General features: G+C 39.3%; 1 protein-coding gene across 6 annotated transcripts in view; it reads left to right on the top strand.

The window, feature by feature from the left end:
* The window catches only part of ALKBH8 (alkB homolog 8, tRNA methyltransferase), a 53,305-nt gene extending 52,250 nt beyond the window's left edge, over window positions 1–1,055 (top strand). For all 6 annotated transcript variants that reach the window (XM_070623055.1, XM_070623057.1, XM_070623056.1 and 3 more), the window contains one exon: window positions 90–1,055. In XM_070623055.1, the coding sequence (XP_070479156.1) occupies window positions 90–647 (558 nt within the window). In that variant the 3' untranslated portion in view covers window positions 648–1,055. The remainder of the gene's footprint in view (window positions 1–89) is intronic.
* The last annotated feature ends 15,675 nt before the right edge of the window (window positions 1,056–16,730 follow it).

Genomic DNA, 16,730 nt, shown 5'->3' with positions numbered 1-16,730 from the left:
TGAAAACAGTCCCGTAGTCAATTATATTTCCCTTATATCCTATCTGTATCTCCTCCTGGTTGATAAATGGCAATATTTTTTTTTACTAGGCGCGTAGAGTGGCAGCTATCCAAGAACTTGTTCGACTCCTGAGACCTGGTGGGAAGGCGCTCATTTATGTCTGGGCAATGGAACAAGAATATAATAATAAGAAATCCAAGTATCTCAGAGAAAACAGAGTTAGCCAAGGAAAGAAAGAGGAGATCAACAGCGATACATCAGTGCAAGAGTTGCTTGTGGAGCAAATGCCTGTTGTGGGCAACCAGGATTCAGCCTGTTCTGTCCCTTCCACTAATGATTTTCAGAAGGGAGGATGTGATTCGAGGAAAGTTACTGATTCCAAGCTGCCTGTTCACACTAACAGGACATCTTTTCATTCCCAAGACTTACTGGTTCCCTGGCACCTTAAGGGAAACCCTGGTAAAAACAAACTTGTTGAGCCATTTGGTCCGGTAGGATCCCATGACCCGAGTCCTGTGTTTCATCGTTACTACCACGTGTTCTGTGCGGGAGAACTGGAAGCTGCCTGCCAAACCTTGAGTAACGTCAGCGTTCTGCAAAGCTACTACGATCAGGGGAACTGGTGTGTGATTCTTCAAAAGGTCTGAGTATCTCTATGAACGTATCACATACAGGGAAGAAATGCTCAGCTTTTTTTTAAAAAAGAAGACTAAATTAACTGTCTTTTTAGTTAAAGAGAAAACTTGTGGAAAAGTACCAAAAGAGTGCGCCTGAGACAAATTTGGAAGTAGAGATTAGTTAGGAAATGTTCAGGCTGCTACTGTTGCTGACCTCATTTTATCCAGAAATGTAGGCTTCTCCTGTGGAGAGGAACAGCGGTGGTTTTTAAAAGTGATTGAAGTAGTTTGTGAAGTATTTGGGATCCTGGGGTAAGAGTACAGCATTTTGAAGATAAACTTTTGTTATAAAATGTTACTAAAGGAACTAAATCATGTAGAATCTTAGTGAATTGATGATATGACATTTTAATAAAGAAAATATTCCTGTTTAGCAGACTATTGTCTGAAATTTTGTCTGTGATTGTTAGCTCTGTAAAATTATAGACGATAACCACTCTATCACCACACCTTACTAGCACAGGGTTTGATTCATAGCAGGTGCTCAGTAAAATTGGAGTTAGTCAGATGATACCCATATGTTAGTAGGAGCTTCATCCAACAAATACTTATTGAAGCCCTACTGTGTACCAGTTACTATTTTAAGTACTGGGAGGGGAGCAGGGAACAAGAAAGAACAAAGCCCTTGCTCTCATGGAGCTTATATTCTAGAAGGGAAAACAGACAATAAGCAAATAAATAAATAGATACTGTGTGCCAGATAGTGATAAATGCCATGGGAAAAACATAAAACAGAAGGGAGTTTTCACTTGGGAACAAGAGATCATTTTTTCCTTCCCTTCTCCCCACAGTGCCCCAATATGTAGTTGTATACTCTAGTTGTAGGTCCTTCTGGTTGCGCTGTGTGGGACACAACCTCAGCATGGCTTAGTGAGTGGTGCCATGTCCGTGCCTAGGATCTGAACCAGTGAAACCCTGGGCCACAGAAGCAGAGCATGTGAACTCAACGACTTGGCCACAGGGCCGGCCCCCAAGAAATTATTTTTAAAGAGATGAAATAACCACTAATCCTGACTGAAGTTTATTACCAAGAGTTAATTGATATTTCTAATGCATTGATCTAGGTGCTAAAGGCAACCCAAATATGCTCTTTTAACTCCTTTATTTATTTTTTCGCTGAGGAAGATTAGCTGTGAGCTAACATCTGCTGCCAATCTTCCTCTTCTTTTGCTTGAGGAGTATTAGCCCTTAGCTAACATCTGTGCCAATCTTCTTCCACTTTATATGTTGATCGCCACCACAGCATGGATGACGAGTGGTGTAGGTCCACACCCAGAATCTGGACCTGTGAGCCTGGGCTGCTGAAGTGGAGTGTGCTGAATTTAATCGCTGTGGCATGAGGCCAGCCTCTTAACTCCTTTGTTTAAAGAGCAAAAATTAGACTTGTCGGTTAGACCTAGTTATGCCCTGATAGTCAAAGCAATGGTGTCATTATTGGGTATTTCTTGTTCATTCAGAGTTTGTTCTAGTCCAAGTGCAATCGGGTTGTTTCTTACCTACAAATATTTCATTTACCCAGTTAACTTACCACTTAGATCAAGTTTCCAGGAGGAACAAAGATAGAAGGTTAACCATAGGTAAAATTGGCATGCTGAAGGGAAAGATTTAAAAAAAACAGAAAACAAAAAACTTTACTCCCAGCATGCATTGCTTTTGTAGTAGTAGTACTTAAGACTACTTAAAGGAAAATTGATTTCTGTGAATGATGGCTGCCTAGACAATTATTACTAAATGTTAGTGATGCTTATCTTCAAGCATCAAGCTTGCAGAAACCTGCAGTGATCAATAATAGGTCTTAGATGAGATACTGATTACTTTTGTCATGGAATTTCACAACAAGATTATAATTGTTCCCTCCAGATCAATTTATAAGTTTTATGATACGGGAGGAAAGAATATAGGGCTAAAAAATAGTTTTATTTCTGATACAAATTCCCGGGCTTTACATCACAATTTGAAGTTCAACTCATGCTAATCAATTTTAAAATCTAGATGAAGTAGATGATTTTTTAGGAAGATGAAAATACCAAAATTAACTCAAGAAGAGATAGAAAATGGATGATGTTGAAAAGCGTAAGAATTCAGAACTTGGCTCTTGAATCAGATTTCCTGAAGTTGCATTCTTGATCTGCCATTTTCTTAGCTGTGGGACTTTGGGCAAGTTCCTTAACTTTTCTATGCTTCGGTTTTCTTGACTGTAAAATTAGAAAGGTAGTTATGAAAATTAACTGAAACAATACTTGTAGAACTCTTAGAATATTATAAAAATATAGTGTGCATTTGGGAAATGTTTATTGTTACTACTCCCAAAGAAGGCCCACAAGAGTTTTAGGTATTGAGTTATGTCAAATCTGATTTGTTAGTTGTGTAATAAAATCTCTGCTTTTACTGATTTTTTTTGTTTGCTTGTTCTTATCAGTTGTGACAGATGCATCAAAACCTCCCACTATGATTGTGAATTTCTCTGCTTTTCCTTCTAGGTCTGTTAATAATAATAGTGCAAAACTGGAAAAACTTCAAATGTCCATCAACCAAATGAGTAAATTATGGTCAGTTCATACAATATGTTGCTACACAAGCAATGAAAGAGAATAAACTATACTTACAAGCTACATTATGAATGAATCTTGGAAACAATGCTGAGTAAAAGAAGCCATACACAAAATAATAGCATATGATTTCTGCAGAGTTCAGGTGTCTTTGAGACCACCCTCACTTCTGACACCAGCTACAAAATTCAGGGATCCCCAACAACACCCTTAAGTTTTGTTGCCAACTGCAAATTCAGGGGTTCCTAAGAGCATCCTCAAGTTTGATAATTTGCTAGAAGGGCTCATAGAACTCACTGAAACTGTTACACTCATGGTCACAGTTTATTACAGCAGAACGATAGCAGATTAAAATCAGCCAAGGGAACTTCGGTGCATGGTGCCAAGTCCAGGAGAGTTCCATACATGGAGCTTTCAGTTGTCCTCTCCCAGTGAAATTGTGGGAAGAGCTGACTTTTCCCAGCAACAGTGTATGACAGTACACATGGAGTGTTGCCAACCAGGGAAGCTCACCTGAGTCTTGGTGTTCAGAGTTTTTATTGGGGCTCATTCATATAGACATGGTTGGCCATCCATGTGGCTGACCTTTAGTCTCCAGCCCCTATGGAGGTCAAGTTGATACCACTTGGCATAAGGGCCCCAGGTAAACAGACACTTATCAGGCGGGACGTTCCCAGGGCTTTGAGATCACCTCCCAGGAGCCTAGGGCAAAGGCAAGAACTTGCTCTGGATAAGGTTAACTCTACTACACAATCTCTTTTAGGTGAAAGTTCAAAAACAAGCAATATCAGGTTATACTTGTACAAGGCTAGATCACAGTAAACTTTTGAAAGGAGGGAATGAGTGGGCTTTCTAGGGGGTTCACAATGTTCTCTTTCTCTGGGTGGTATTTACTCGGGTGTTTGCTTTGTGATAATTCACTGAGCTCTACACTTAGAATTTGATTACCTTTGTGTGTGTGTAGTATAAACTTCAAAATTTAAAACAATTTGTAAAAGAAAGTTCTAAAATAACACAGCTAAATGTTTTAAATATATTTTTATATCAGCTTTAATGAGATATAATTTATATATAACATTTGCCAATTTTAAGTGTGGAATTTGATGAGTTTTGATGAAAGCATGTAGTCATGTAGTCATCATCACAGTCAAGATAGAGAACATTTCCGTCACCCTAGAAAGTTCCCCCACTGCCCCTTTGCGGCCAACTCCCTCCTGTTATGGCCAAGACTGATCTTCTTTCTAGTGCTATACTTTTGCTTTTTCTAGAATTTCATATAAATGGAATCATACACTTTTTAGACTTTTCTGTCTCTTTTGTTTCACGCAAGACAATACTTTTGAGATTCATCTATGTTCTTGCATATATCAATAGTTTGTTCTTTTTTATTGCTGTGTAGTATTCTGTTGTATAGATACATCACAATCTGTTTATCCATTCACCAGATGATAAACACTTGGGTTATTTCCAGTTTAAAACTAATAATTTTTTTAAAAAGCTGCTATGCACATTTAGAAACACATCTTTGTGTCTACATATGTTTTCATTTCTCTTGGGTAAGTACCTCAGTGTCGAATTGCTGGGTCATATGGTAAATGTATGTTTAACTTTTTAAGACAGTAACACACTGTTTTCCAAAGTGTCTGTACCAGTTTGCATTCCCATCAGTGATGCTTGATCGTTCCAGTTACTCTACATCTTTGCCAATACTTGGTATCATCAGTCTTTTTAATATTAGCCATTCTAGTGTGTGTGTAATGGTATCTTTCTATATTTTTAATTTGCATTTCCCTAAACACAAGTGATTTGGAGCATTTTTATGTATACTTATTTGCTATTTATATATATATTCACTGGTGAAGTGTTGGTTCAAATCTTTTGTTAATTTTAAAAAATAAGTTGTTTGTCTTTTTAATGTTATACAAGTTATATACATTCTAGATAAAAGTGCTTTATCGTATTTATGTTTTACAAGTATTTTCTCCCAGTCTGTGGCTTGCCTTTTTATTTTCTTAGCAATGTCTTTTGAAGAGCCAACGTTTTAAATTTTGATGAAGTCCAGTTTATCAGTTACTTTTTAATTTTATAGATTGTACTTTTTGTGTCCTAGCTAAGAAATTTTTGTCTAACCCAAATTACTAAGATTATCTAGAAGTTTTATAGTTTTAGCCATTACCTTTAGGTCTATGATCCATTTCAAATTAATTTTTGTGTGTGATGTATTGTGAGGGTTGGCTTTTTTTTGTGTGTGTGTGAGGAAGATTGGCCCTGAGGTTGGCTCATTTTTTGCATGTGGCTATCTAGTTGTTCCAGCATCATTTTAAAAAGATTCTTTCCCAAATGAATTTCTTGACACTTTTGTGGAAAATCAATTGGCTATATATATGTGGATATATTTCTGCATAGTTTTGTTGATCTATGTGTCTGTTTTTATTCCAATACCACACTGTTTGGGTTTTTGTATCTTAATAATAAGTCTTGGAATTAGGTAGTGTAAGGTCTCCAACTTTGTTCTTTTGTGTACTTAATAACAGCTTCAAAAATACATGAAGCAAAAACTGATATAACTGCAGGGGAAGTAGACAAATCCACAATTATAGTTGGCGATTTCAATGATTGATAGGCCAAGTACATAGAACATCAGTAATGATATAGCCGACTTGAATAACACAAGTCAACCAACGAAACCTTATTGACATTTATAGAACATTCCAGCCAACAAGAGCAGAATACACATTCTCATCAAGTACATGAGGAACATTTACTGAGAATGACTGTCTTCTGGGTCATAAAACCAAGACTCAATGTATTTAAAAGGATTAAAGTCATACAAAATATGCTCTCTGGCCACAATCAAATTAAATTAGAAATTGGTAACAGATCTCTGAAAAAAATCCTCAATAATTTTGAATCTAACCTGTAGACTTAGGAAGAATTCAAAAGGGAAAATAAAAAGTATTTTAAACTGCATGAAAATGAAAACACAACATATCAAAATTTGTGCAGAAAAGAATTCACATCTCAGGCCTCATATTGCTATCCTTAGAGAGACTTTGCATGCTTAGCCTTTGGCTGGTGTCTGGGAAGGTGGATTTCCGCAGCGTTGCCACCACCCTAATTGATAAGAGTGGCTCAGTGTGCCTAAAGTGTTTATGCAGACATTATAGTTTATGCTGAACCCTGCTTTCCTTCTGGCGGTCTGGAATTTGGGTACATGCCAGGCAGAGGTGCCTACATGGTTAGCCCTCATTAAATGTGGGCATTGAGTTTCTAACCAGCTTCTCTGGTTTGCGACATTTCACACTTTTTGTTCTAACTTCTTGCTGGGGGAATTAGGCATGTCCTGTGTGACTCCACTGGGAGAGGACTCCGAGTGTTTGCTGAGTTCTGTGTGTCCTCCTAGCGAACCATTAAACCTAGTGTGTGGACCTGGGGACTCCCAACATACTGCCGAAGCAGTACCTAGGGGAAATTTATAGCACTAATTGCCTATATTAGAAAAAAAGAAAGGTCTCAAATCCAAGAACCTCAATCTTTTTCTTAAGATAGTAGAAAAAGAAGAGCAAATGAAATGCAAAGTAAGCAGAAGAAAAGAAACAATAAAGATCAGAGCAGAAATAAATAAAATAGAAAACTACAAAAAAGAAAAATGAGTGAAACCAAAAGCATTTTCTTGGAGAAGATTAATAAAATTGATAAACTTCTAGCCAGACTGAGTTGACCAGGGAGATAATTCTCTGACTTTTATAATTGCAAAATTCAATCAATAAAACATAATGAAGATAGATTCTCATGTACCCACTTTTCAAGACTAACACTTGATTGAAAAGGTTTATTATTCAATTAACAAAGATTTTTTCAAAAATGTTTGCAGTAGGATTACTTCTAATGACAAACCAATTTAATTATGCAATTTTTCTATAATTTATTGAGGAAAATAAGATACTGTTTATATATTAAAGAAATGTCATCTTAAACAGTTCCTAAACATAAGTTTGAATATTGTGTTTGAGAATTTGAGATTCCAGATAAAGCAAGTAAGCCAAGTTGACTGACTAAGGATAAAAATTCTTAAAATGTATTTATTCTTTTTGCTACTTTGAATATTTCTCTATTCCCTGACATTTTAAAAAGAAAATTAAGACAAATTTTTTCTTTGCATCATTTCCTTCATTGCTTGCTTTTCTGCTTTGAAATAGCAACCTTGGCTGTCAATCAAGGATATGCTAAGCTGTAAGTGCATTGTTCTTGCCAGGACATTAAGTCAACTTACTAAATGTTTTCCACTCACAGAAGTGCGCAGAGAACGTACACCTTCTCTCTACACTGCCCATTTCCAGCTGCTTCTCAATGTCTAGCTCTGTGTCTGTAGTTTGTCTTCCCTTGAAGCTGAAGAAGAATCGTCAAGGTAGAATCTTGCCGGCCTTCTCCTAAGGAGCCTTCTTAAGTAGAGGTCTTGATTTTGTCATAAAAGAACTCCCATAAATGAACAGAGAACATCAGATACGGCTTCCAATTAACTTTGTCAGTTATGACTCTAGTTTTGAAGAATCGTTATTCTTTCGTCAATGAGAGAGAGAATCTTAGGTTTTAATATAGGGTGTTGAGGGACCATGGTGTAGTGTGCTTTATAATTCTTCACTCCTCCCTCTATTGTCTGTTTGATCAGCTTTTGAATGGAAATACCTGGAGGCTGAGGGTAGGGATTATTTGGTTAGAAATGTTAGCCCCCCAAATGTAACTTTAAAACCTTAGCTTATGGGACTGGCCCCATGGCCGAGTGGTTAAGTTCGTGTGCTCCGCTTTGGCGGCCTGGGGTTTCACCAGTTCGGATCCCGGACACGGACATGGCACCGCTCATCAGGCCATGCTGAGGTGGCGTCCCAGATGGCACAACCAGAAGGACCTGCAACTAGAATATACAACTATGTACTGGGGGGCTTTGGGGAGGAGAAAAAAAAAAGATTGGCAACAGGTGTTAGCTCAGGTGCCAATCTTTAAAAAAAAAAACCAAGAATTTATGGTATGGAAGATAATCTGTTCAAATCAGCACCGGGTAAGATAAGATGAAAGTATAAGAAATAATATCAGAGCTATGATGACCTGAATCATTTTATATGCTTTAAGAATATATCTGAATCTTGAAAATTAGCTGTATTTATCAGATTATGTGGCAGCTGTGTGCCTGCTTTAATTTGTAGCATCTGCCTTGGTAAACACTCTTTACCTGGTATACTTCTGACCTGAGGCAAATTGGTCTAATGGTTTTGGAAAGAATAAAGCGTTTTTGAGTCAGACATGGATTTGAAACTGAACTCCACTACTTACTAGCTGGTGGGACCTTGGGGAAATAATGGATCTGTAAAGGGAAGATAATAATACCTGCCTACCTACCTTGCACCTTGTTGGGTGGATTATGTGAGGTAGCATGTAAAATATCAAGCATAGCACTTATTACATAATGGATGGTCAATAAATGCCAGCTTATATATTTATTGGTTGCCTACTATGTGCCAGGCACTATTTTAAATAACACATACATCAGTGAAAACAAAAAGATTCTACTCCCATCGAACATAACATTCTCTATTTTCTCTATGGAGCTTACATTCTCCCTTCAGTTGGAGGAAGTAGTATGATAGGATGTGGTGGAATAGACAGTAAGCAATAAGCATAATAAATAAGTAAGCCATATGTTGTGTTGTAAAGTGATAACACCTTTTTCTCCATAGAGAAAAGTAGAGGTGGAGCAGGAAAAGAAGTTAAGGGATGGGATTGCAGATTGGTTCCAATTTTTAAAATGGTGGTCAGGATGGCTCTCTTTGAGAAGATGACATTTGCGTGAAGACTTGAAGAAGGTGGAGGGTTAACCATGTTCTTATCTGGGGAAATAACATTCCAGACAAAGGAAAAGGCCAGTGCCAAGACGTAAGGTGAAAGGCCTAAGATGAAGGACCTCTAGCAGGCCAGTGTGGCTGGAGCAGAGTAAGTAAGAGTAGTTGGAACTAAGGTCAGAGAGTTATTTGGGAGGTACGGTAGACCATGTAGGATGTGCCAAAAGTGTTTGGTTTTCACTCTGAGATGAATTTATAAGGGGTTTTGAGTGGACGAGTGACATAATCTCAGTTCCCAGGATACTCTGGCTGCTGTGTGGAGACCAGACAAGAGGATGAGCGTGGACGCAGGGAGACCAGTTAGGAGGCTTTTGCCGTAATCCAGGTGAGAGCTGATGATTGGCATGCAAGGGTGCGGTAATTAGTAGTGGAGGTGGTGAGAACTAGGAGGCTTTTGGTTGTGTGATTGGAAGGTAGAACCATCAGGATTTTTTATGGTTGGATGTGGTATGTGGGAGAATAGTGACAAATAGAAATGGCAAGCAATAGGATATATTGGAGTACATGAAGAAGCCATTTGGTGTATAAACCTAATTCGGCCTGACTTTGTTTTTTCCAAAAGGGCCTGACCGTGGCCGTTGAGCATGCATTGTGTATCTGCTTTAAACATTTCCTATGGCAAGAACAAATGGCCTTAAGATAAAGGTGCAACTTCCCTCCCACATTGGCATTTCCTTAAGGATAAGCATCTTTCCTTAGGCTAGGAATTGATTGCTGTGCTCACCTTTGACCACCCAGCTCACCTGTGACCACCCAGCTCAAGACAACAGACCTGCCACCCTGCTGTGTCCACCGAGACAGCAGACCTACCTGCTGTTTCCATCAATCGCTGTGCTGACAGAGCAGTCTCGCGACTATTGTAAAAGGGACCTTTCAATCATATGTGAAACATCCTCTTTGGGGGTATATAACCACTCTGTATACCTCACTTCTTTGGTTCCCTTTCTTCCTTTGGGAAGAAAGGCCCTGGGCCATGGTCCTCACATTTTAGCTCAGAATAAACTCACCCAAATTTTCATTTATAGATTGGTTATGGATTATTTTCGTCGACAATAGAAATAAATAATGTCCTCACACTTATGAGTGTGGAACTTCTTTGCAAGTCTTAGGAACTGTCCTGTGGGCTGCCACCCTTTCATTTAAATGCAATTTTAGTTTTCCCTTTTCTTCACCTCCTTTCTTTTTAGGCAGGGGTCCACCAGGGTGCTTCCCTGAGCAAATCTTCCTGGTAATACATCTGTAAATAGACCCAGCAGGTACTTTAGCTCAGATAGTCCATGCACTGCTGAGCAGTTGGATGTTCAGTCAGTTTGTGAAAAGGGAAATAAACAGAATGCAGGGTAAGGCTTGTGATCTTAAATTCCTTTAGAGACCATTAGACCAAGACACATACATCCCAAGATTCCAAATCATTGTAAGCAATGGAGAGGTAGGTGATTGATGGTACTTTATTTTTAGTAAATCACTAAAGAGAGAATGCTTCTCCAAGAAGAGCCAGGTATGCACGAGCATAACCTTCAAATGCCCTTTGCAGAAGCAAGAGGGAATAAATGGTGACGAAAAGTGGGAGTTAAGAGCTTTACTCTTGTCTTACCTTCTGTAGTAGCTTTATTTATAGGTTCCAAAAAACCTGAAAAGCAAGTGTGAAAGAAAAAAAAAAAGCCAGGTACTCTATCAGAGTGCAAAGACTCATTGTCTTCACTCTTGGAAAAGCATTTGGAGGTTGTTATTGATTAATAAGAAATGGTGAATAAGCCTCTAATGCAATTTTAAAGAATGTTCACTCTGGCTTTTGTAGTTCCCAGCAAGGAAAAGAGGACATTTAAAGAAATAAAAGTCTTTAGAAGCTGTTTTAATGTATCAGCATGAAGAGCTAAGAGAGCTATGTAGATTTAGGGAAGGAGTTCTTAACCTACGGTCCATGAATAGTCTTCAGAGGGTTTGAGAATGACCCATAATTGTATGTAAAACTCAGTGGGCAGGTGCACGTATACATCTTCCTTGGGAGAGGGTTCGTATTTTTTTCCAAAAAAAGTTCAAACTCACAAACTATAGACTCCAGGCAGTGACCTTCCCTTGCTTATGCTCATGAAATTTAAAGGCAGCCCCAAAGTCTAAGGACCAGAGGCACCGATAGACCAGGATGTAAACGTGCCCCCAGGATTTGTGCAGCATGCAAAGCTTCCAAACGTGTGGCAGGTGTGTGTGTTTTGTGTGTGTGTTTGTGCACATGCGCATGCACGTGTAGGGGATAGCATATCTGGATGATTATTACTTGAATCAGTCCTTAATCCAGCCTTTTGGATACATATTTAGATCCCATGTGGAAAAAAGACTTTAAGCGAAAACTAAAAGAGTGTATGGTATATTCCTTAATTTGTGATTGACTTTGGGGCAGGGATAGGAAGGTCAAGATAGATATTAACCAGGATACCAGGAATTTTCCTACAGAAAACTTCTCCCTTTTTTCTCTTGGACAGTAAACAAAAGAAACCAGACTAATAAATCTCCTTGTTAAGTAGAGCAATTGAACCGATAGTAATGAAACCCCCACATTTTCAGACAGACCAGTGGAAACGTTAAGCCAATTTAAAAAACCCCATTCCACAGAGTGTTACTAGTTGCTGGATTGTACAGTCATGAATGGTGGTATAGAATTATCTTTGATCTGTTGTACTGTCAGTGTGACCAGGAGAATGGCGTGCTGATTGGCTCGGGCCTGGGTTTTGTGCAGTTCCCTGCACTTAACACTGTAGCCAGAGGAATGGGATACCTTGACTGGCTTAAGCCAATCAGGAACCTCTTATGTCAGGTAGCATCAGTACTACACAAACTATAGGGTTGAGAATGGGGAGAATGGCCTATACTAACCAGAATGGCAATGGAAACTGTGCTGCAAACCACAAGGATTTTACCATTGCTCTGGATCGCCTCTAAAAAGGGGTACAGATGAACCTATACCATACAGGCTTGCAGCATTGGCACCATGAGGCTTTCTGATAGGGCTGAAATGATATAACAGCATCTTCTGGCCAGAATCATTATGCCCATGGGATTAATAGCAATGTCTACAATGACAGGAAGAACAAAAGGGACTATCTTGATTCCAAGTAGCAGCCAGAGAGACTTCAGTGCCACACAGCAATGATGACATCAGGAGTAGGGTTGGCATCAGGGAACTTCCAAGGAGATCTCAAATTTGTGAGAAGACCCCAGCATCCTTGAAAAACCATGTGGTCACTCTTTGAAATCACAGGGGGAATTGCTGCCAACAAACTGGGATCCCAAATGCAATGAGGATAATTGGATTCCTGGGTGGCAGGAATCCACCTGCACTTAGCCACCAAAGGCAAGGGGGGCATGGTTACTGTAAAGGACAGCAGAGTCAAAGCAGCAATCAAAATAGTTTGACTCCCAGAGAACTATGATGCTGGCTATTGAGTATAATGTCCCTAGGAGACAGTTAGATGAGAATCTGCTGAATTTTAACTTGATTAGTATGAGCAGAGAAGTTATAGTGCAAGTCTAATTTGAATCACCAAAACAAAGAGTCATAGCCTCCCAATTAATTCCCAGACATGAGCCAGTTTAGAGATCCAGACCCCTTGAATGAAGGGGAGGCTTCATCCCCTTGAGGGAGGCCCCGTACTCTGCTAAAAATTTATGCTGTTAATATTTCTCCTAGCCTTCCTCAAAGGGACTTTTGGCCTTTAACCAGGTGACTGCATTGGGGAAAAGGAAATAATCAGAACTTTTGGGGATTACTGGACACTGGCTCTGAACTGACTCTAATTCCAGGAGATCTAAGATGTCGCTGTGGTCCAACAGGAGAAGCAGGGGCTTGTGGAGGTCAGGTGATGAATGGAGTTTTAGATCAGGTCCGTCTTTCACAGTGGGCCGGTGGGTCCCCGAACCCATCTTGTAGTTATTTTCCCAATTCCAGTATGAATAATTGGAATAGAATACTCTGCAACTGCTAGAATCCCTGCATTGGTTCCCTGACCTGTGGAGTAAGGGCTGTTATTGTAGGAAAGGCCAAGTAGAAGCCACTGGAACTGCCACCCTAAGGAAAATAGTAAACCAAAAGCAATACCACATTCCTGAAGGGATTGCAGAGATTAGTGCTACCATCAAGGACTTGAAGGATGCAAGGGTGGTGATTCCTACCATACCCCCATTCAACTCACCTTTTTGGCTGGCATAAAAACAGATGATCTTGGAGAATGGTGGTGGATTATGGTAAACTTAACCAGATAGTGACTGCAATTGCAGCTGCTATTTCAGATGTAGTTTAATTGCTCGAGCAAATTAACACATCCCCTGGTACCCAGTTTGCAGCTGGATTAACTACCAAAGTACGTTTCCAACTCATTTTACTTTTTCTTAGATTACTCTAGCTAAATGCTGCATTATTTGAGTAGTTCAAAATATTTCATTACTTAGCTTTTTTTTTTTTTTGAAAGATTGGCGCCTGGGCTAACATCTGTTGCCCATCTTCTCTTTTTTTTCCTTCTTCTCCCCGCAAAAGCCCAAAGCCCCCCAGTACATAGTTGTATATTCTAGTTGTAGGTCCTTCTGGTTGTGCTATGTGGGGCATCACCTCATCATGGATTGAGGAGTGGTGCTAGATTCGTGCCCAGGGTCTGAACTTGTGAAACCCTAGGCCGCTGAAGCAGAGAGCGCGAGCTTAACCACTCAGCCACGCGGCTGGCCCTACTTAGCTCTTTTGATAACAAGGAGCAAGCCACATTTTGGATTCTTGATCTGCACTTAAGTACAAAACTTAGTTCTTTAACGGTGAAATTGTGGTTTACTTAGCAGCAAGCAGCAGCTCCTCAAGGACTCATAGAAGGCACAACCTCATAAGTGGGTATTCAAAAATCGCCCTGGGTCTCTCCAACCGTTATTACTAATGCCTGGCCCTGCCCTCCGTACCACATACAGACTGTACTGTACCTTAACATTTAGTACTGTGAATTGATTATGTCTTGTGCTGTTCACAATTATTTCTTGCATTTGAGGTCACCAAGTCCAGTTGATTCCTACTCCTGAGTATTTCATGCATTGATTTCTCCCCTGCCTTAAGCCTCACTTCTCTGATTTTCTACACTGCTGTCCAAACGAGTTTTATAAAATCTAAAGATGTTTCTCCTTAACTGAACTCTGTCAGTGACTTTCATTTCCTGGTAATGAAATCCAAACTCCTGTAAATAACAGATGTGACTCTAACTTTCCTCTGTTAGGTCTCCCCTCTCAGTTCTCTCTGCTCCCCACTTCACACCCAGGGCTCCATTCACACCAAATTATTTGCTCTTTCCCATGCATGCCTCACACTTTCCCTGTATTTTTTACTGATTCTTGCTCCTTGTGCTTTCCTTTTCTGTTATTTTCACATACTCAAATCTTATCCATTATTTAAGACCTACTTTAAATGTTATCTTCTCCATAAAGCTTTTCCTCATTCCTCCAGATGGGAATAATTTCTTTTTCTTCTGATTTCCAAAAAATTTGATCTGGGATGCTCTTGTTTATTCCTTTGTGCCTTATTATATTCATTTGCCTAGATGAACTATCTTCTTTATTTTAGAATGTAAGCTTGCTAAGAATAAGAACCCTGCTGATAAATAGTAGGGAATTAATAATTATTTGTTGAAAGAATGTCATAAAAAGATATTAGATTGTAGAGAGTTTGAGAAGGAAATATTAATGAGTTTGATATCTATTATACCTCTTGTATCAAGTTTAATCATCTCCCAAGATGCTTACAGGTGTGTAAAAAATATTATCTGGTATGATAGAGGGGTAGTAATGGGATAAGAACTATATCATGCCATCAGGTTTTCAAAGAGGATGCATTGTCACTCTTCGTGCTTGCATCATTCATTGGTTTGTTCAATATGCAACAAATAATTATTGAATGCCTGCTGGGCCAGGCACTGTCCTGGTTCTAGATAACACACTGGTGAATGAAACAGACCCGGCCCTTGCCTTTCTAAGGCTTAATTTATTGTGTGAAGGACAAACAATAAACAAGTTACTATGCAAATAATTATATAATTACAAATTCTGATAAGTGCTCCAAAGACATAAGTTGGATTTGCTGATAGAGAATAAAAGCAGAACAGCTCCTAAAGAATGGGGCTACCAAAAAAGTAAATGCATTTTTAATCTAAAAATTTTTTTTTAAGGATTGGCACCTGGGCTAACAACTGTTGCCAATCCTTTTTTTTTTTTCCTGCTTTATTTCCCAAACCCCCCTGATACATAGTTGTATATCTTAGTTGCATGTCCTTCTAGTTGTGGGATGTGGGACGCCGCCTCAACGTGGCCTGACGAGTGGTGCCATGTCGGCGTCCAGGATCCAAACCCTGGGCCGCTGCAGCGAAGTGTGCTAACTTAACCACTCGGCCACGGAGCTGGCCCGTAAAAATTTTAATAAGTAACATATTCACATGATTCAAAAATGTAAATACAAAAAGGCGTTTAATGTTTTCACCACTGAGTAGCTTTTCACTGAAAACTTTTGCATTATTTTAAAATTTTTGAATGCCGTAAGTCTATTATCTATTCAACCCCTTTCATCCAAATGCCAAGTTCCCAGCATCTTGCTGTTTCCAGTTGTGGTAGCAAATGGCTTGCAATGATCCCTGCTCTTCGATGTTCATGCCCTTGTGTGATCCCCTCCCTTTGTCTGTGGTCTGGACCTAGTAACTTGCTTTGACAAATAAATACAATACAGCAAAAGTGATGGGCTGTCACTTCCATGATTGGGTTACAAAGGACTGACTTCTGAGCCAGACCTGATGGCCTAGTGGTTAAAGTTTGGTCTGCTCTGCTTCAGTGACCTGGGTTCAGTTCCCAGGTGTGGAACCATGCCACTCGTCTGACAGTCCCATGCTGTGGCAGTGGCTCACCTAGAAGAACCAGAAAGATTTATAACTGGAGTATACAACTATGTACCAGGGTTTTGGGTAGGAAAAAAAAAGACTGACTTCTGTCTTGCTAGTAGACTCTCTATTTTCTTCCTGGCTAGCATGCTTTGGGGATGGCAGCTGCCATGTGGGAGAGGCCACATGGCAACGAACTGAGGGAAAACTTTGTCAACAGTCAGTGAGGAACTGAGGTCCTTAGTCCAAAAACCCTTGAGGAACTGATGCTGCCAACAACCACTGAATGAGTTTGGAAGCAGATTCTTCCCATTGAAACTTCAGATGAGACTGCAGAACCTGTATTGAGGCCTTGATGGCAGCCTTGTGAGAGACAGTGAGACAGAGGACCCAGCAAAGCTGTGCCAGATTTCTGACACATAGAAACTGAGATAATAAATGTTTATTGTTTTAAGCCACTAAGTTTTGGGGTAATTTGTTATGCAGCAGTAGATAACTGATAAATCAATCTTGAGCCATTATAAAAATATGTATCTGCAACCATAAATTTTTATATACATCAATATTAAATAAATTTGTATATACGTCAATAATATGTCTATAGGAACAACTCCAAAGTGTGGGATTGCCATGTCAAAGGGAATGTGCATTTGTAAATTTATTTGATATTTTGATATTACTCATCAAAGAAGTCATACCAATTTACAGTCCCACCAACAGTAT

Source organism: Equus przewalskii, chromosome 6 (assembly GCF_037783145.1).
Source record: "Equus przewalskii isolate Varuska chromosome 6, EquPr2, whole genome shotgun sequence".
NCBI lineage: Eukaryota > Metazoa > Chordata > Mammalia > Perissodactyla > Equidae > Equus > Equus przewalskii.
Note: the sequence above shows the minus strand (reverse complement) of the source record. Positions and strands in the feature narration are given on the sequence as shown.